General features: G+C 41.5%; 1 protein-coding gene across 1 annotated transcript; it reads left to right on the top strand.

Moving 5' to 3' along the window:
* The first annotated feature begins 918 nt into the window (after nucleotides 1-918).
* On the top strand, nucleotides 919-6,810 carry KRT39 (keratin 39). Its single transcript, XM_070393215.1, has 7 exons — nucleotides 919-1,359; nucleotides 2,196-2,278; nucleotides 2,938-3,094; nucleotides 3,983-4,144; nucleotides 4,257-4,382; nucleotides 5,711-5,931; nucleotides 6,564-6,810. Exons 1-7 carry the CDS (start codon nucleotides 919-921, stop codon nucleotides 6,808-6,810), a joined length of 1,437 nt encoding a protein of 478 aa, XP_070249316.1.
* The last annotated feature ends 10,943 nt before the right edge of the window (nucleotides 6,811-17,753 follow it).

The raw sequence follows: 17,753 nt of genomic DNA, 5'->3' as shown, positions 1-17,753 counted from the left end.
AATAAATTTCTTAATGAAATGCTGACTAAGTGTTCCCGAGAAACATACCTTTCAACAGATCATACTTAAACATCAAATATAAACCAAGACCATCACAAATTTTTAGCTAATGTAATACCACAAGCAAACACTGAGCACGAAAAATGTTATCAAATGTGGGCTTTGGAAAAACCAAAAGGTAACCAGCCTCTTTTTCAAGAAATTTCTTGTTAGCAATCAAAACCTATCTGGAAAGCTAAGACAGAATCCTGACAATTGCCTTTAAAAAGAGCCTTAGTTAGGACTGTCAATTTAATCCACACTCACAGTAAAAATGGGAAACCAATTGAGTAGAACAAAGAAGAAAAAGAAAATAGGAAAATCGATTGGGCAGAACAAAATAAAATACTGATTTCTAAGTTCACACCAATAATTATTAGATAATAATGGTTTCCCTTTTCTAGAGAAGAAAGGAAAAATAAATGGTCTCATTCCTGGTCAAGGTTAATGCCAGGTGGAGAGGTCAACAAGGACTTAATGAACACAATATAGTCATTCCTACTTAATAATGGATGCTGTTAGACCTGTGACGACAGTTCCTTTTGAAGAAATAAGGTGAAGCTCTCAATCCAATGACAAGTAGTAGTTGTGATGGGTAATAACTTAGTAACAGCCTAAATGCACATTTTTATGAGACCAGGTAACTCTTCTCAGGCAAGTAAAAAGCAGACTAATGAGATGTTCCTATGGGATTCGACATAAGCACCAGACAGGAAAACATCCTGTCTGCTGTGACACTGCCTGGAGGAAAGGCTATATAAGCACTTCAAAGAGGAAAAAGCCACAAAAGGCTCGGAATTTAGACTCAGCCGCAGTAGCTTGAGCTTTCGATGCAGGAGAACCACAGACTTTGAAATAAACCAAAGCTGGGCACACACTATGGATACCAAGGACTGCTCAGCAGCTAGTTCTTCTTCAACCCCATGCCAAGGCTGCTCTGGGATTACAAATTTTAGGATCATCTCCTCCAACACCAGCTGCCAACAACTTGAAACCAACAAATGCCAACCAACTGGCCATGTTCTGAGAACTTTCCAGTCCCCGGGCTGCCAACCCACTCCTTGCTTTTGCCCTGTGCCCATCTGCTTAGTAAACAACGTCGATTGTGGCTGGTGTGGTGAAGGCATCAACAGCCATGAGAAAGAGACCATGCAAATCCTGAATGGCCGCCTTGCTAACTACCTGGAAAAGGTGCGGATGCTGGAACAAGAGAACGCAGAACTGGAGTGTAAAATCCAGGAAGAGTGTAACAAAGAGCTCCCTGTCATATGTCCGGATTACCTGTCCTACTTTTCTACCATCAAGGAACTCCAGCAGAAGGTAAGATTCTTGGCAACCTGTATAATCAAGTTTTGAATTTACATTCTCCAATATCTTTATTTCCTTTTATGCTGAAAAATGTAGAATAAGAAAATGTCTTGAAGGAAATTGTCATTTTGATGCAATATCCAGAATTATAGTTATAGTTTTTCATTTTCCAGAGATATACTCTGCTATTATGTTAATCAGATAACTCAGGACCAAAATGTGTTAATAACCCATTGCTGCCATTTCTTTAACAAAAGTAAGAAAACAGGGATCTGAGAAAATGAACTTTGTTTTAATAAGTTCCTAACTAGTTTAATTTTTGTCCATGTTTTCCACCATCACCACTTTTTCTATCTTATGCTCATTTCTTCATCTCCCAATTGTTTAAGTAATATCTTCCCACACCAAACCTAACTTTCCTATTCAGAGTAATATGCTGCTAATCTATGTGCTGGATTTATTCTGGTTCATTAGTTTAACAAATATTTACTGAGCATAACAACAAGGCACCAGACATTATTCTAGGCTTAGGATACATACTGGTGAACTAAAATGTCCCTGCCCTCATGGAGTTTACATTCTGGTGGCTCATGTATGTTACACAAATTTAAGGTAGATTTCATATTTTAATAAAACATCTACACAAATTTTTATTAAAGTAATTTTGCTTAATTTTTAGGAAAATAACAAAAACTTTGATTTTCCAAAGTTGTCCAGGCTGCCTAAGCATAGCTAGGAAAGGCCTAACTAGCCTTCCCCTGTTAACTCAAATACACACCAGCCCCTTGGTTTTTAAGGAAGGGATCTTGGTGTTTGTCTCATTTGTGTGTACAACTTCTTAATTCTAGATCTTGTGTACCAAGGCTGAGAATTCCAGACTGGTCTCACAAATTGACAACACCAAACTGGCTGCTGATGACTTGAGAGCCAAGTAAGCCCACCCAGCACTGTCGTTCCTGACAGAATTCACCCCGCGTCTGGTGCTAATTCCCTCAATAAGATTATACATAAGTCTACCAACCCTCCTGCCCGTACCATGAAGGCACTAGCCCAGAAGAGACCTTCACATTCAATAAAGCGTTAAGATTAATAACCACTCATATGTATACAGTGCTTGTATTTTCTAACATATAAACCCACCTGATTACCTTCCCAATCGTTCAGTAAAATAAGTAGGGCAAATATACTGTTACACTATTTAAAGTGAGAAAACTGTGATTTAATGGGGTTCAGTTACTTATGCAAAGGCATACAACTAGTAGTTCAAGACAGAGCCAAACCTTGGGTGCAAATTCTCTTAAATCCTAATCCAATACCCTGCACTTACACTGCATCACTTCTAGGGGCAGGGAGAGGAGGATAAATGCCCTCAGCTCAAAGAAAAGCAATGTAGCATCACTCTGGCAGACTAATCTAGGAATAATAACTAAGTGGTGATGTTTATCTAATGATTTCACCTCTAAAGAGAAGAAAACCCACATGAGAAATGCAGGAAATGAGAGGCCCACAAGAAACTGCAGTTAGTTCTGCTTGGCTTGATTAACACCACCTACATTTTAATGTCTTTCACTTCATGTCTCATTTTGAAAGGTATGAAGCTGAGGTGTCCCTGCGCCAGCTAGTGGAGGCAGATGGCAACGGCCTACAGCGGATCCTGAATGCACTGTCCCTGGGCAAAGCTGACCTGGAGGCACGAGTCCAATCTCTGAAGGAGGAGCTCCTTTGCCTCAAAAGCGACCATGAAAAGGTTAGAGAAAGCCCCAGCTAAGCCTCTAAAAATAGCATCGATCCCTTTGAGTTCAACTTGACGAAGGGTGTCCTCTCTAGATAGTCTTCTGTTTTTTAGCCCTGATCATAACTATTACTATTACCATTGGTTCAATGTATTTCACATCAGTTGCCTATAATACAATATCTGAAGCCTCCATTTTCTGCTCCAGCTTTTCTAGGAGAAGGAAATAATCTAATTTTATTGTCCTCACAGGTTTCCCCTATTTTAGTAGACATCCCTACACAGATTCCAGGCACTACTGGTATAAGTCAATACTGGCATAAGCCCATATTGGCATTATAGAGACTATGGCCTCTCATTAAAGTCCACCTCTGTGCTGCTTCACCCCCTTATCCATCCCTGGAAATGATCTAAATTCTTTTTTCTTTTTCTTTTTTTTTAATATATTTTATTGATTTTTTACAGAGAGGAAGGGAGAGAGATAGAGAGTCAGAAACATTGATGAGAGAGACATCGATCAGCTGCCTCCTGCACATCTCCCACTGGGGATGTGCCTGCAACCCAGGTACATGCCCTTGACCGGAATCGAACCTGGGACCTTTCAGTCCGCAGGCCGATGCTCTATCCACTGAGCCAAACCGGTTTCGGCTGATCTAAATTCTTTAAACTCCTGATCTTGCCAGTCAATTCCTTTTAATGTTGCACTTATTTGAACACATAGTCACATCTGAAATAGGCTTAAGTCATTTTATAGCATCGCAAAAGCACCTATGAATCATATGTTCCTTTATTGTGGGCTATAGTTCAGATGTGACTAAGCTGCATTATTGCTGTTAGACTGAACAAGAAAGCGAGGTGGTCATCTGTTCACCAAGTGACTTCACACTCTCTTTCTTTCCATAGGAAACCAATTCCTTACAGAGCCAGCTTGGGGACCGACTCAACATTGAAGTGACTGCTGCCCCCTCTGTTGACCTAAATCGGGTTCTACAAGAAATGAGATGTCAATATGAGTCTATCATGGAGACAAACCGCAGAGATGTGGAACAGTGGTTCAACACGCAGGTGGGGCGGGTAGGGAAGTCAAAACCAGTGCGCGGACATTGCCCTTGCAGGGGCCCTTCAATCAAACTTATGTTCTCCATCATAATATCCATGGTCCTTGACTATGTTTCAGATGGAGGAGCTGAACCAGCAGGTGGAGACCAGCTCTCAACAGCAGCAGTGCTGCCAGAAGGAGATCATCGAACTGAGACGAACCATGAATGCTCTGGAGGTGGAGCGGCAGGCCCAGCACCGAATGGTACCCAACAAACTGACCAAGCCTAGCGCCATATATGGCAATAGCTCCTGACACGTGTGCTGCAATGTTTCCCAAACTGCGTCCCTCAGAACAATAGTCCCTCTGTTTGTTAAAGGGCCTATGGCCAAAAAAGGACTCTATGGTCAAGTAAGCCTGGGAAATGCTGCATTAAACAAAGGTTAAACAGGAGGCCTTCCTGCAGGCCTTTGATAAGCTGATATGTACCATGAATCTCCGAGAAGGGGAAATATGGCACTCAGCATTCCAAAACTTACTTGACTGTGGACTCCTTTTTCAAAGAATTCTCATGGCAATAGTGACCCCTGAATGCACTTTGGGAAACACTAAAAGAGAATTTTATTTTATGCAAAGCATTTTTACAAACTATCAAAATTTATAAAACAGTCTTCTGAGGGAGGTGGCATAATTATTAAGCCAATTTGACTGGTGAGAGCTAAGGTGATTTTCCCAAGCCAAATCCAATATAGGTTTCATCTCACCAATTTTATAGGTGGAGGAGACACTACGATCCTAAGGCATTAAGTCACAAAAGAATTAAGAGTCTGAGCCAGAGCTCAGGATCCCAAGTTAGAACTGATTCCACCACCTACTAACTCTCTGAAGCAGGGAATATTGAAAAGCTCTGAGAGCAAGGGTATTAGGAAGACCTTCCCCAAAGCTGCTTTTGTCACCAGCTAGTCATGTGTCTGGGGGCTGCTCATTTAACCTCTTGAAGCTCAATTTTCTCATCTATAAAAATGGGGATAATCATGCAAACACTAGGTTGTTAAAATATTAAATGCCATTATCCATAAAACTTAAAGAATGATAGAGCAGGAAAGGACTTTAATCATCAAAGTTTCAACTCTCATATGTTATATGTAAAAAATTGATTCAACGATCAACTTACAAACTATCAAAATTTATGAAATAGTTTTCTGAGGGAGGTGGCTAAACCTGCTCACTTCCTTTTTAAGGTACAAACACTCTTGAAGTACCATAGTAATGGATTTTTAATTCCTAGGTGTGAAATAAGTTGGAGTACTTTTTTCTCATAGGTAGGAAAGTGTGGTAGGAGATTATCAAGTGATTAAGAAAGAGAAAGATAAGTAGCACTTAAAAGGAGGCCAAAAGAAGAAAAGAAAAGAAAGTAGCAAGCTTTAGCATAGTTGATAATTTTGGTTTTGGATTTAGTTGGTGAAATAAGAGGGCTTGAAGATTCATTAGCATCTGTCACAAAGAAACCCCTGTTGAGAATGGTACAGATCACAAAGACCTGGGCTTAAAGGAGTCATCATTCTAAATCCTGCTTTCCTCCTGTGCGGCAGAGAGACTCGCAGGAGTGCCTGCTGGCGGAGACGGAGGCCCGCTACACAGCCCTGCTGGCCCAGATGCAGTGTCTGATCGATAACCTCGAGGCTCAGCTGGCGGAGATCCGATGTGCCCTGGAGAGGCAGAACCAAGAATACGAGATTCTGCTGGACGTCAAGTCCCAGCTGGAGTGTGAGATTGCCACCTACCGCAGCCTGCTGGAGAGCTCAGACAGCAAGTGCGTAACGTAACAACATCTTTATGAAAAAGACACTCGCAACATGTATGTATGTATGTACGTATGTACTACCACTGGCAACAGGGCAAGTGCTCTGATCTGACCAGTGATGGGGAGCTTTGGATGAAAGGGTCCATACACTCTCTTAGGCTGTGCCATTTGGACATCCACATAGTAACCTAGTCGAGCTGAGCTCAGTTTTTTTGAGGAGTTGATGCTCCTGGTTACTTCCTTATAGGTTTTTAACTTCTTAGACTTTTAAAAATTACTAGGGGGAAAAGTGGTTTCTTTAAAGATGAACATTCCTGGTGACTTACAGATTTTCCCCACTGAGATGAACATCTGAATTTCATGAGATTGAACAGTACAACCCTGCTCCCTTTGGAGGAAGCTGCTTAGGCTGAAACACTTATCCCTCTCCAGCCACTTTCCCTCGATGCCAACAGCATCATGTCCATATGCCCTCTTCAGCATACTTTTATAGAAGTTGTAATTTTTTGAAATTACAAGAAATTATGTAATGTTTTTAAATTGTTTTGAGTGGCACGTGTTGAAAAATTAACCACCACCATTTTTCTCCAGAGCCAGTGTTGCCTTCCCTCAGTCACAGGTACAATTCTGTTTTTGTCTAGGCTTTCCTGCAACCCGTGTGCCACTATATGTGAGCCTTCAGTTTGCACGACCATGGAATGCACAGCCCCAGTGTACACGTCATCCTCAGCTCTCCAGGGGATACCCGAGCCCAGCTGCGCCTACAGAGACCTACCCCGCCTACTGGCTAAAATCTTGACCATCACCAAGGAGATTAAGGATGGGAAAGTCATTTCTTCTCATGAGCATGTGCAGCCTTGCTTCATCATCAGAGCTGCCAAAGTCTAACATCCCAAGGTGATGAAAGTGGCCCCATTCATGAAAGAGAGGCCAATTCTTGCTCCTGCCAGAAAGGTTTAAGAATTCCCCAGTCCCTTCAGGTACTTAGTTTCTTTCTACTACAGTGGGTCCCCATTGACATTCTGCTCCTGTCCCAAGTCTCTGCGGCCAACGTGATAAAAACTGGCATTCTCTGGAAGCACATTTCACATTTATCTGAGGAGCAAGCACTGATTTGTAAGTGCCCAGGAAGGTGACCTACATTACTGCCCACAAGTGATGGGCAGGTTTCTCTTTTGTTTATTCAGGTCTTATTTACTTGCGTTCCTCCTTAGAGCCAGTCAGACAAGTTCTGGGATTGTTTTTGGCTGTGGCACATGAAGGTGAAAAGCTACCACCTTCCCTTCTTAACTCCCTCTTTGGATACAGAAAGAAGCTTCTATGGGGACAGCATGAATAGAGAAAAAGATCCTTAATATTTAGTTTCCTTGAATAGATTGTCATGAGTCTAAATCAGTGATGGCGAACCTATGACAAGCATGTCAGAGGTGACACGCGAACTCATTTTTTTGGTTGATTTTTCTTTGTTAAATGGCATTTAAATATATAAAATAAATATCAAAAATATAAGTCTGTTTTACTATGGCTGCAAATATCAATAAATTTCTATATGTGACACGGCACCAGAGTTAAGTTAGGGTTTTTCAAAATGCTGACATGCTGAGCTCAAAAGGTTCACCATCACTGGTCTAACTCCTGTTGAACTCTGTTGTCCTAATTACTGTTTACCCATGCGTACATACTTTATCTTCCCCAAGATGTTTTAAAGATGTCCATGTTCTCCAAAACTTTGGGAACCATCAGGCTCTCCAAATATTTTCACTGAAAACTGGGAACAATTATGGGGAGTGGATCGAGAGCATTTTGAAGAAATAGCATGGATCCTCTCATTAAATGTTTGCTATCTCTCTTTCTATTCTTTAGGGAATGGGATTTGGTTCTGATGGTTTTACAAGGGACATGTAGCTGGAACGCTCAAGACATAACCCTGCTCCTCTGTCTCCCTGTGATGGGTCACTATGGAAAAATAACTTAGCTGCCTGCTTCAGTCTATCCACCAGAGAGAATGGACTTAATATTCACAAACTCTGCCAGAAAGTAATCAGGAATACTTGCTCTTGCGAGCACGAGGCAGTTCCAGAGTGAGAAGGTCCATTTATGTCCCCAGCCCTTATCAAAGCTTCTCACAGTCGGGTCACAGAGCGTCTAGGTCATTCCCTATGAAAGTTACTTGACATTTCCAGAGGTTTTAGTAAATAATTCTGAATCAAACACAGAAAAGAGAGCCAGAAAGCCTGAAGTCCTAAACTTGCCACTTCGGCCTTCATCCAATTTAATTTCCTTGTTTGTTAAATGAGGATCATGCCTACTTCACACGGATATTGTGAAGTTCAAATGAAACTGTTTATGCAATGCTGCTTTGTAGGCTGGAAAGCACTACATAATTGTTAGTTTTATATAAGCTTTGTTTTAGCCATGGCTCTAGACCTGTGTCATTATTATCTCAAGTTAAAATTCTTTCTCCATGAATGTATCTATCCAGTCATGATTTTGGAGTTTTAACAGTGTTTGGCTTTGTGGGGGGGCAAAGAATAGAACAAGCTCCCCTGTGACCAAGCCCACAATTGTAGTCAATAAAGCATTTTTGAAGTCTTAGGATATGTATCAGGTATCAGTTGATGACTGATGCCCACATCAAAGACAAAAGCATTAACTCACAGCTCAGCAATCCACTTCCTCCACACAAGCAGCAACTTACACTAAGCAAGTGGAATGCAGAACTCCCAGGGTGATCTCTTTTCTATCAATAATTTCTCTCTCATCTGAACGCCCAGGTTAGCCCTGGTAGCACCTCATTGCATACTATCTCAGACGGAGGGTGGAAATGTGGAAAGAGCATGAGACTTGGACTCAGAAACCTGAGAGCAGAGTCACAACCGAGCCGGTGTGGGTGACCCTGAATGAAAGGGACATAACAACTTGGGCCCTGCCTCCCGTGTGGCTGGAAGGATTAAATGGGATACTGATGGTGAAAGGGTTTTGTAAGCTGTGAAGTGCTCTGTGGAAGGGAGTTTATTCCCTAATTTGAAAGCCGGGTGTATGTCATTTCCTTCCATGCCATCTTCCTTTGTGTTGGTTCAGTGATGGTCCCTGGTGGACCCCATTCTGGGACCATCAACAGACTGGGAAGCCAACTGGTGAGAGGCCAGAGCTGCTCAGTCTGCTCTGAGTTTTAATTCCAATAAGACTCAGGGTTTAGGAGCCTCGCTGGACTCAGACTAACCTCAGGCTGATGGAGCACCATTGTCAATCTATCCCAGAAATAGCACATCTTCCTCCCACTCGGCAAAGTATCCCACATGCCCTCCATAATAAAAATAAACTACAGAATGCATAGTAAAGAGGCGGTCTGACCACTCAGGTGTACAGATTCTTTAAGTGTTTTCTCTATGTAAGGAATGTAAACCCATCTGCTAGACGTTGTATATGAGTAGTCAAACCTTGTAAAGGCAATGAGGGGTCCAGATTTTTACCAGGAAGCTAAATCAGTATCCTATGCAGCCACAGGAGGGAGTTAAAGATGGTTTTTTTATATACACAGGTCAGCAAAGGTCAGCAGCTAGCATAGAAAAGGAGCTGATGGAGAGGGAAATGAAGGAGTCGATACAAGTATAATTTTAGCACAGCCCAAAAGACAAGCATGAATCAAGAAACATCATGGTCCCTGGAGCCTGAGTTCAAATCCCAACACTGCTTCTTCACTGTGAGACCTCAAGTGAGTCATTGAACCTTTCTGAACATGGCTTTCCCCATCGGCAAAACAGGGATATTAGTAATAACTACCATCGGATCATTGTGAGAATTAAATAAACTAAAGCATGTAAAGTACTTAGAGGAGTATCTGGCAAACAGCACATACTCAATATATGTTAGTTATTCTTATAAATATTGCCATTATTAATATAAATGTAACACCAGTGTGAGCCTCCTTGGGAGACAAGTGCTATAGAGTACAATAATGCCATTAATAATAATAATAATAATGATGATGATGGCTGCGGTGTGCTGAGCATCTCCCATTATCAGACCCTGTGCGGCAGAGCCTTACACATCGCAGCCTCTCATCCTCAGCACAGCCCCACAAGGCAGCTCTTTTTATTCCTCTCTCCATACAATGAAAGGAAACCTCAGACAGAGTAAATGGCTTTCCCAGAGCTGGATAGTGACAGAGCCAGGACTCAGACCCAGATCTCTCTGACCCCCACCCTCATGCTCTTAACCACTAGGCCAAGTTACAGACACTTGAAACCAAGGCATCCGTGAGTCCCAGTCCTGCAAGGCAGCTGTGATGCCAGGTTCCTTCCTCCAAGCCCACGAAGTCCTAGTGAGACACTCACCGAGCACTGACTCCGTGGAGCCAGGTGGCCTCTTGTTTGCTTGTCTCAGACAGAGAAGGGATATCAGCACTCATTTGTATTCATAAGCAAGGGAATATATTTTCTCTATGTTTTGTCTTTTTTCATGTTGACTCCTCCTTCATATGAGAGCTGGTTTAAACCCCTTCGAACACAGGGGTAACGTTACTTCTACTTCTCTCTTCCCCTCCGACTCTCACCCATTCACTGCACCCCCACCCTTATACATGGCCCACGACCTCTCCATCCTCATCCTCCAGGATCAATCCATCATTTTCTGCTTAGAAGAGGCTGCCCAAAGATTTTCCTCAAGAGTTCGGTCAGTTGTAACCCCTCACCTTACTTCCCACCAGAATTTCTCTACTCAGCCCAGAAACCACCTACATCCAAATCCCCTGGGGAGCTTGTAAAATCCAGATTCTTGAGCCCTACCCCAGACCTCCCACACTGCCATCTCCAGGTGTGGGGCCTGGAAATTCAAATTTTAACAAAATTCTCAGCTAAAGCATTTGTGCTAAATTAAAAGCCACTGCTTTCTAATTGGTTTAAAGATCTGGATGACTCGATGCCTTTTTAAGGTTCTTTTAGGTTCTGACATTAGCTTGACAGATGACCACACTTGCAGATGATTCTTCCCCTACATGCCTAATCACCTGTTTATAAAGTGGGGTGGTTAATCAATAAGTTAATAATTATTACAAACTCATTTAATCCTCACAACACCACCATGAAGTAGCTACTATTAATATTTACATTTAAAAGATAAGAAAACTAACAGAGACGTCAAATGATTTGCCCAATGCCACACAAAAATTAGACTGAATTTTAAGTACTTTGATTTCCTTAGCAAGGTCAAACAATGTGCCTGATACATTATATAACCTGTCTCCAAGAACAGAAGCAGTATTTTTATCCATAGTCACAATGCTGTACAGCAGTTCTCTAGATTAGAACTTACTCATTTTTCATAACTGAGACTTCAAACCCCTTGATTAGCAACACTTCCTTATCCCCTCCCTTAAGCCCCCGTTAACCACTACTCTATTCCTTATTTCTATGTGTTTGTATGTTTTTAGATATAACATGTAAGTGGAATCATGCATTATTGTCTTCCTGTAACTGGCTTATTTCTCTTAGCATAATGTCCTCAAGGTTCATCCTTACCTACTTGATTTCCATGGCCATTAGAGAAGAAACTTAACTCTACTTACCCAACAGACCTAGCGAGAGAGACCATACTATGGGCTGAATTTCTCCAAATCCCTATAGTTGGTTGTAGAGAACTGCCTATCCCCAAGTTGGATGCAAGAGTAGAAAGGTCTTCTTTCTGCACCCCAAATGGGGAATAGGTGTTTGTCAGCTCATGTTCCACTGACCCATCAGATAAAAAATAACTGTGCCGCCCCTCACTGCCACTCTCCGAGAATCCACCCCCTTCTCACCTGTACCCCCAGCAAAACTTCTGTGGGTGCAGAAAGAAGTCTCAAAGTGGAAAGCATATAAAAATTACAACCCATTTAAGAGAACTTAATAACTTGAGGGAAAGAAGACTAGGATGAAAATTCAGAACAAGTGTCTTCTACTAAGGCATTAGGAAGAGCCAGAAAAGAACTTTGGCCATCTCTGGTCAAGAAGCAAAATCACATGCTGACTAAGAACAGAGACTTGAAGCTAGACCAGCTGGGTCTGATTCCTGGCCCTGCCACCTCTTGGTGGGAGATCTTGGGCAAGTTACTCAACCTTTCTATCTCCACTTCCTCATCTTTAAAATGAGGCTATTAATAGCATATACTTCATAAGGTTGACATTAATTAATGCATGCAGAGCTCTTAGACCATGCCTGGCACCCAATAACACTGCAAGTATGATTTCATTGTGCTGCTCTGAGAGGCTTACATTCCATTGGCAAAACAATCACACTCAAGCTATCGAAGTATTTCACTTGAGGTGACAATGGCCAAGGTCACACTAAGCCATACTGATAAGAATAGAACATATCTTTTTTTTTTACTTTATTACTTATTTTTTAATAAAAATTGTATATACTTGAAGTATTTTTGATATACGTATACACAATGAAATGATTACCACATATAGGTCCAACTCTTCTCTCATCTAAGCCAACTCTTCCATTTTCCAGAATGTTATGGAATTCAGTTGGAAAAAACTTCCCCATAATATATCAACCTTCACACTCTTTAGCAGCCAATAGGACAAAGATGGCCCAAGAGAAGTGAGAACAATTTGAAGGCAGCCCTTTAAATAGGATCACTTTTGTGGAGAACAAAAATGACAAGGCAGTTCAGACAGGACTGGTGGCCCTTCTATAATACCTGTTTCCCTTGTCTCTCATGGCCCCAATGTTCCTGGAGTCAGGAGATGGGCTCAGTAGGGAAAGCATCAAGAAGGCTCCTACAAAACTATCAGAGTTAACATAGTACAGCCAACACATAACCAAAGCCATTGGTTATGTGCAGAAACCACAGTACCTCCTAGGACCACAAGTACAAAGAGTAATGTTTCTCCTATTCAATTAAAAATCGATTGACTATTGTGCCTCAGACACTGTGTAAGTGCTTTACATGACTTACCTGACTCAATCCTCACAACAACCCTATAATACTATTGTTATTTCCACTTTACTAATAAGTGAACCAAAGCTTACAGAAGCTAACTAACTTAGCATCATATGGTTAGTAAATGGTCAAGTTAAAATTTGAACAAATTCTTGCCTTCTGTACTCCAAATGCCCTGGTCTTAATCACTTAAGTTTGACAATATAATATCTGTAGTTCACTAAAAGGCATAAATAGTTAAAGAAATCATTTTTGCCATGGGGTTCAGGAGAAAGTGAGCCCTAAAAGCAACTCAACGGTGTTTCTACCCAGCCCAATGCAGGGGGCAGCTTCTGGCTGAGCACTGCTTCCCCTGTGGGAGTGCACTGACCACCAGGGGGCAGCTCCTGCATTGAAAGTCTGCCTCCTGATGGTCAGTGTGCATCATAGCGACTGGTTGTTCCACCGTTCAGTCGATTTGCATAGTAGGGTTTTACTATCTATATCTATATATATAAAAGCCTAAGCGACCGTTATGACAGAATGACCGAAATGACTGGTTGACCAGTCGCTATGATGTGCACTGACCACCACGGGACACTCAATGCAGGGGCTGTCCCCTGGTAGTCAGTGTGCTCCCACAGTCAACCTCCTGCGGCCCCTCCTCCCTCCCGGCTGCCCCCTCCCCATAAGCCCTGATCGGGGGGCCAGCCGGCCAACCTCCCAGGGTCCTTCTCTCCAGCTGGCAGGCCCCCCTGATAAGCCTCAATCACTGGCCAGGCCGAGGGACCTTACCCATGCACGAATTCGTGCACCAGGTCTCTAGTATAGGGTAAGATTAACAGGAGAAAGGGCCATAAGCTAGGTTATGGGAAGCACCTCCCCACCCCCAAACCTTTGCATAAAGGCTACAAGTTGTTGAAGGGTAGTAATCAGAAGAGACATCATCTGTATTTGGTTTACACAGTAAAATGTACAAGATACTATGTTTGTGAATTCAGGGGAAAACAGACAAAATAAGGAAGAAACAAAATAGGTATGCTCTTGTGGCCACAGAGTAAGATAATCCAAGAGGTCATTTGGAGCTCACCCAAACAGAGGAGAATCTAGTTCAGTGGGACTACATTGCAGGCATCATGTCCACTACCCCAGTTACAGCACCATCTCTTCATACTAACGATATGAAGCTTATGTAGTAAACAGTAATTAGTGATGGAGAAGCCCGTGGTTCAGATAGCTCTACCTGAGAGGAAGGTCAATGGAGGAGTTCAAGAGCTGAGGACAGAGGATGAGATCAGGAAGGAGATAGGCTTGGCTCATAATAAAAGACAAATATTCACATTGCCCTAACCATGGTAACTGTTTGCCCTAGATCTTTATTTTATGTAATTTTATACTTTTCAATAAAAATCACTTGAGAAATGTTTAATTAAATGTGATTTATATTCTACAAATTTTCAAGGTATATTATATAAATTAATTTCCAAATAATAAAAAAATCTGCCTATAATTTGATTATGCAGGGTTGATAAAATATAGTCACTATAACTGTCTTTGCTGTTATGTTGATAATCAAATATTTGTATTAAAATACATATATTTTTAAATGACATGGAAAAATTTTCTATTCAACATAATTTAATCTTCACGGGGAGGGAGGCTGAATCACTAGAGTTCCTATTTTTATGTCACACACAGTCACTTGCTATATTAATTTTCTATTTCCACTGTAATAAATTACTATAAATTTGGTGGCTCAAAACAAAACAAATTTATTCTCTTACAGTTCTCTAGTTCAGAAGCCTGACATGCGTCTCACTGGACTAAAATCAAGGTGTCAGCAGAGCTGCGTCCCTTCCTGGAGGTCCTAGAGGAGAATCTGTTTCCTTGCCTTTCCCAGTTTCTGGGGCTGCTCACACCCTTTGGCTTGTGTCCCCCTTCCATCTTCAAAATCAACAATCTCATCCCTCTGAACGCTGCCTTCATCCTTCTCCCTCCCTGACTGACTCTTCTACCTCTTTCTTCTACTTTTAAAGACACCTGTGATTATATTGGGCCCACATGAGTAATTCAAGATACTATCCCTACTTTAAGGGCAGCTTATTAGCAACCTTAATTCTCTCTGCAACCTTTATTCTCCTTTGCCATGTAACATACATATTCACAAATTCTAAGTATTAGGAGATGGACATCAAGGGGACATTATTCTGCCTACCATACTCACCTACAATTAAACCAAAGAAAATTGAGAGAGAAAGAAAGAGAGAGAGGTCATAAATTATCTCCTTAAAACACCAAAACCAAAACTGGAGACTGATGCATACATAATGAAGTCATGAGTATTTAAATCCACCAACCAATCAGGTTTCCCTGTTGTACTTCAAGCCTCAGGGAACACAACTGATGTAAAGATAATATATATTAAGGCTTACACCTTAACTAATAGTTTGAAGATGTAAACATACTCCACCACCTTCTGGGGGCCATCTTTTTATAGCAACAATAACAACAATTAACATTTACTGAGTACAGTGGGGCCTTGACTTACCAGTTTAATTCGTTCTGAGCTCATTAAGGAACTCGTTAACTCAAATTACTCTATCAATTCAATGCAAAAAATCGGCAGAGAGACAGCTGGTATCTCAAAAAACTCGTTAGTCGGGACACTCGTAAGTCAAGGCCCCACTGTACTTCCAAAGTGCCAAAGTGTTCAGTGCTCTCTGTGTGCATTTTCTGCACAACTACTCATTTTACCAATGCAGAACCTGAGGCATGAGCCGCTCATACATACCCGAGCCGCATGGATAGTTATGGTCAGAGCCACGATTCAAAGCCAGGACTGTGCGACGAGACCCTGCACTTTTAACCATCATGCAAAACTGCCTCTTCCTTTTTTAACCAATATACACTTTGCAAGAATTTATTCCCTAATTGAGAGAAAGTAATAAATAGGAAAATAAGTCAGAAGACTATCACACAAATATAGAAAGGAGCAACCTAGAAAGAAATCTGCAAAGATACTGTAAATACACATTAAGTCACCATAAGCCCCATGGATAAAATGTGAAGCCAATGTTATGTAGGGCTGGGTTCCATGGCACCTCTGCTACTGACTCACTGGACAACCTTAGGCAAGTCCTTCTCCTTTCACTGCTTTAATTCTTTCATCTATAAAACAGTGTCCATCATAGTAGTTACTTGTTCATAAAACAAGTTAAGAGCCTTGAACAAGAGATTACGTTAGTAAAATATATGATTACTCCTGTCTACATGCATATTCACTAGGATATGCATCAAACACGTGCAGTTTCAGACAGCATAATAAACACTGTGTTTATGATATAATCCTGTAGAATAGACAAATGTGACATATACATGGATGCCATAAAAATAAGTTTAATTTTATTACAATGTCTTCTTTTTCTTGGCAGAAGAGTAACGTTGGCTTTTCCTCTAATATCCCTGCATACTTTTCTAAATCATTCTTCTACAAAAAATAATTTTAAAAAACATCACAGTCTGTCACCTGGACAGGCGCAATAAGCTCCCAGCTGATCCCCACATTTACTCTTTCTCTTACACATTCCTCACAAGCCAGCCAGGGTTATCTTTTTAAAACACGATTAAGGCACAGCAATCCACTGCTTAAAATCTTTCTGTGGTCTCCCACGGCTCTTAGGTTGAAGATCAAAATACTTAGAAGAGTTGAGACAGCCTGGGACATCCAGCACCTAAATGCATTACTTGATTCATCTCATCCTACTTTCCCCCTTGCTCTCTAGGCTGCAGCCACTTAGATTAAGTATTCAATAAGAATTTGAACAAATAGATGAATGGATGGATGGATGAAAGACTGACTGACTGAATGAAAAGGTGAACAATACATTAAGGTGTTTTTTTAAATAGGAAGCGATATTTTGGTGAACCAAGAAAATAAATGGTTAGATTTCAGGCACCAACAACTTTCAAGTGGGTAAGACCCCTGGAGTCAAAACCTTCCCATTCACTGACCCAGACGCCACATGAACTACACTGGGCTAAAGGTAAAACCTCCCAGGACAAGATTTCAGCAAATTGCATGAGATGATGTCTCAGCAAACCAAAACCAGTTACTCTAAATGTCTCCTGAAATGGCAAAAGAGAGCAACACCCAGAGAGCACTGAAGCTAACGTGCGGTTAATTCAAGGATTATCAATGACAACAGCCCTTTCATAAAGGATTTACTTGATTACCTATCATGTTATTCGGATTAAGATGATAATGAGAAGGGGGGAAAAAGAGTGAGATCACTTCAGTCTTGCACTAGCACTCCCCACCCACTCATGGGGATCGGTTTTTCTTCCGTGGGCTCAAATGAACAAGATCACCCCAACAGGCCTGGTGGTGTGCCAAAGGTAGTGCCAAAGAACCTAAAGCATCGGTCTAGAACAGGGGTGGGCAAACTTTTTGACTCGAGGGCCACAATGGGTTCTTAAACTGGACCGGAGGGCCGGAACAAAAGCATGGATGGAGTGTTTGTGTGAACTAATATAAACTCAAAGTAAACATCATTACATAAAAGGGTACGGTCTTTTTTTTTTTTTTTAGTTTTATTCATTTCAGACGGGCCGGATCCGGCCTGCGGGCCATAGTTTGCCCACGGCTGATGTAGAACCAGACTGTCCTGGCAACCCCTTTCAAAATGTTATCTGGCTGGAACATCTACCTTCTCAGAAAGGTTCCGTGTCAGATGGGAAAGAAAACTGGGAAAAGGGAGGAGATGCGGCTCCTTTTTTAGAAGGTGACAGTGATAAATGAGGTTCATTCAACTCCCAGTTTCGTGGGATAGGCTGAGCCATTCTTTCCAAGCTTCACACTGAAGTACTGAGTGACAAACATGTCACTCAAATGACGATGACTTCATCACCACCAGGTGAAAAG

The sequence above is a fragment of the Myotis yumanensis genome, unplaced genomic scaffold (assembly GCF_028538775.1).
Source record: "Myotis yumanensis isolate MYYU_CA2020_CCGP unplaced genomic scaffold, mMyoYum1.0.hap1 SCAF_16, whole genome shotgun sequence".
Classification (NCBI taxonomy): Eukaryota; Metazoa; Chordata; class Mammalia; order Chiroptera; family Vespertilionidae; genus Myotis; species Myotis yumanensis.
This window is presented reverse-complemented; position numbering and strand designations above follow the sequence as displayed.